At 36.8% G+C, this 3,198-nt stretch overlaps 1 protein-coding gene across 2 annotated transcripts; it reads left to right on the forward strand.

The window, feature by feature from the left end:
• The first annotated feature begins 218 nt into the window (after nt 1-218).
• LOC147495258 (F-box protein At2g23160-like) lies at nt 219-2,122 on the forward strand. Of its 2 annotated transcripts, none has more exons than XM_086566472.1 (2): nt 219-445; nt 735-2,122. In XM_086566472.1, exon 2 carries the CDS (start codon nt 738-740, stop codon nt 2,091-2,093), a length of 1,356 nt encoding a protein of 451 aa, XP_086422598.1. In that variant the 5' UTR covers nt 219-445; nt 735-737; the 3' UTR covers nt 2,094-2,122. The 2 variants fall into 2 exon arrangements, with proteins under 2 accessions (XP_086422598.1, XP_086422597.1); XM_086566471.1 differs by having other exon boundaries at nt 219-430.
• The last annotated feature ends 1,076 nt before the right edge of the window (nt 2,123-3,198 follow it).

The raw sequence follows: 3,198 nt of genomic DNA on the forward strand, positions 1-3,198 counted from the left end.
ATTCCTAAGAAATCCACATATATCGCTATTCACCATATTTTGCATTTCCGCTTTGGTAAAAGAGTCATAGCCTCATAGGTTCCACTAATTCGATAAACATGAGACTAAAAACAAATTGCAAAATAGGCAGCTTACTGTTTACTGCCACCTGCGCTTCAAAGTTCAAACAACAAAGCACTCATGCCGTCTTGGGCTCTTTGGCAGGCCTAGGGCCCGACTTGAGATAGAAAGTTACCAATTTTGACTCGTTTGGAACTCTTCTGTGGACAGACCGCTTCTCGGTGCATCCCAAATTTCGATTTGAATTTGAAACACTCCCAAATTCCGGTTCGAATTTGTGTCCAATTTACATTTCGTAACACATATTAATCCAATTTGTGTTACTATCTATATTCGTAATATAGATAGCCTCAATCAATTCGTTCAAGGGGTAAGTCGTCACCAGGTATTTCATGTTTGCATCTGTTATGAATTCCACGTTTCTTGTGTATCTATCTTTGGTTGGTTTTTAATTAAAAAATTGATTGATTTATAATTTTATACATAATTGGAGATTAACTTCGTTACTTGTAAATGAGAACAGAAACCCGAACTAATCCAACAAAGATTATGAGTTCCATAACAAGTCGGAAAAGAAGCCTTTTAAATATAACGTCGACCTCTTATTATTCTTGTTTTTACTTTTTTCCTACTTCATACTTCTCTCTCAACTCTTCCTTTTGCGTGCTTTTCAGGAGATGCTTCTCTCTGATCAAGTTTGTCGTCGTACAAAGGAACAAGTAACAGAAGAAGAAAATAGTTTTAGTAATTTACCCCATGACATCTTCCGAGAGATACTCATCCGCGTCTCCACAGAGACTCTTGTCACACTCAAGTGCGTCTGTAAGCGTTGGAACAAAACTATTTCTGATCCATGGTTTGTGAAACTTCACCTCAATCGGTCGAGATCTCTTCCACCCGGATTAATCAAGCATGATGGGATTGCCACATACTACTATTATTGCAATGACATTACTGGAGAGAGGTTTAACGTATTACATGACATGTTCAATGATGATATCTTGATAGTAGAGGACTCTTGTGATGGTTTACTTTTTATGGGAGCTTTTGATACGGAACACAACCCTAACCCTAACCCTAACCCTGTTGGTTATGATTGTCCTGATTCTTACCACATTGCCAACCCAGTCACTCGATTTTCTACCAAGATACCTTCTCCCCCTGAGAAGAATTATGAATATTTTCGACTAGTTTTTGACGATACTATAATGCAATATAAGATTCTAGCTTGGTACGCAAGGGCCGAAGAAGATTACGAAGACGTTAATGGCGTAGATCCTTCATCAATTCCTTTTTGTAATACACTTTATAAAGTTCCTCATTTTCACAAGCTCCTGGTGCTGACTTTAGGTGGTACCTGCATCAAAAATGCATCTTGGAGGAAGTTGACACTGCCAAAGCGTTATCGGGTTGGATGTGAACCAGTGGTGTTTGATAGAAAAGTATATTGGGTTTCTTATCTTAAAAGTGCCAAAAGGCATTTAATCATTTCAATGGACATTGCAAGTGAGAAGATGGAGGAAATTGAAATGCCAAACCTTTCGAAGTTTGATAGGAATTTGATTTTGTGTTTAAAGTTAATGGTGGTCAGGGGATCTTTGTATCTCGTATTTGGCTCTCTTGATCACCATTGTTGCATCATCTGGATTTTAGAAGACATTGAGAAACAAATATGGACTAAGCTTCACCAAAAGAAATATGAGATGAATCATGATACCTGTGCTTGCAGCTCCGACTCCAATTATATTATGGTTCCCGATGGTCGAGATTCGAGCTTAAGTGAATTAGAGTCTCAAGCACGAAGTGTACTACATCTATATAACCAGGAGGCAGTTACTCATGTTGCTCATTTCAATAGCCTCGTTAGTCTGAAGGCCAACTTGCCCAAAAAAACAAAAAAAAAAAACTCGCCCAAAAGATGGTGTTCGCACAGTTTTATGCATTTTATTTTATCTTTTTTCATTTTATTTGTATCAATAATCTTTTTATTTCTGTCAGGTAAAGTCTTAATTGTACCAATGAATTTGATATAAGTTCTCAATAAAAAGATGGTGTTTACTTAGTTTTATGTTTGTTGTTTTGTCCCTTTCTTTTTATTTATTTATTTTTTTTATAGGAAAAGCCTGTGTGGCTTCTAATTCATTCATTCGTAATAAAATATAAGGGTGTGTTTGTTTAGTGGCAAATGGGGGTGGCAAATTTTATTTTCCCACTAGATGCACCATTTGCCAGTGTTTGGGTGCTTTTAAGAACACTAGCAAACACTACTCTTAATTTGCTAGCAAATGAAATTTTCCCACTTCCACCTCCACCCCTAAACTCTTTTGCCAGTCGAAATTTTCCCACTAGGACAGAAAAATTTGCCACCCTCTCTCACTCTCATCTTCCTCTCTCATTCACGAAAGAAACTTCATGGTCTCGCGATGAAAATGGAAGGACTGCTCGATTCACCAAAAATTGAGATTGATCCAATACTAGGTCGGACTAGAGAGGATAGAGGAAGTGATATTGAACCGGTTTCGAGGAGAATTGGGGCTTTTTTGGGAATTCAAAAGAAGAGAATTGAAGGCTGAGCCTGTTTTGGATGAGAGAGAGACTCAAAAGAAAGTTTCAACAATTACTCCAACTGAAGAAACAAAGAAAGAGGTGAATAAGGAGGAACAAGTTCATATTGACGGGTTTTCGAACGACTATGAACCTAAACACCGGGGATCAGGCAAACCATCAGGAATGAGGTGGGGGCTAAGGGAAATTCCGAGTTACGGTTAGTAGACTTTCGGTTTCTCAATTACTTATTGGAATGAAAGTATGTAATGTTGCAAATGCAAATGTGATGTAAGATAGTTGCATAATTTTTTTTGTTTATCATACTAGCTTGATAACTTTGTTAGTGTTATTCTTAAGCATAAAATACTACAATAGATATATTATGAAATTTAGACAAATCGTGTATTTCATTGATTTCCAGTGGAGCTGCATCATGGATTCTACACTGCCTTTGTAACATCTTTTATCCAATTATGAAAAAGATGTTGCATCATAAAATTGGTGTTTATTCATTGATTTATTCAATTACTTCTTTTTCATGCAACACCTTTTATCATGAGTTATCCAACATCTTTTTCAACTCTGCCTTTG

Source organism: Coptis chinensis, chromosome 6 (assembly GCF_015680905.1).
Source record: "Coptis chinensis isolate HL-2020 chromosome 6, ASM1568090v1, whole genome shotgun sequence".
NCBI lineage: Eukaryota > Viridiplantae > Streptophyta > Magnoliopsida > Ranunculales > Ranunculaceae > Coptis > Coptis chinensis.

Coding starts and splice junctions, on each gene's coding strand:
- LOC147495258 (XM_086566472.1), top strand. CDS start 738: ATGCTTCTCTCTGATCAAGTTTGTCGTCGTACAAAGGAACAAGTAACA.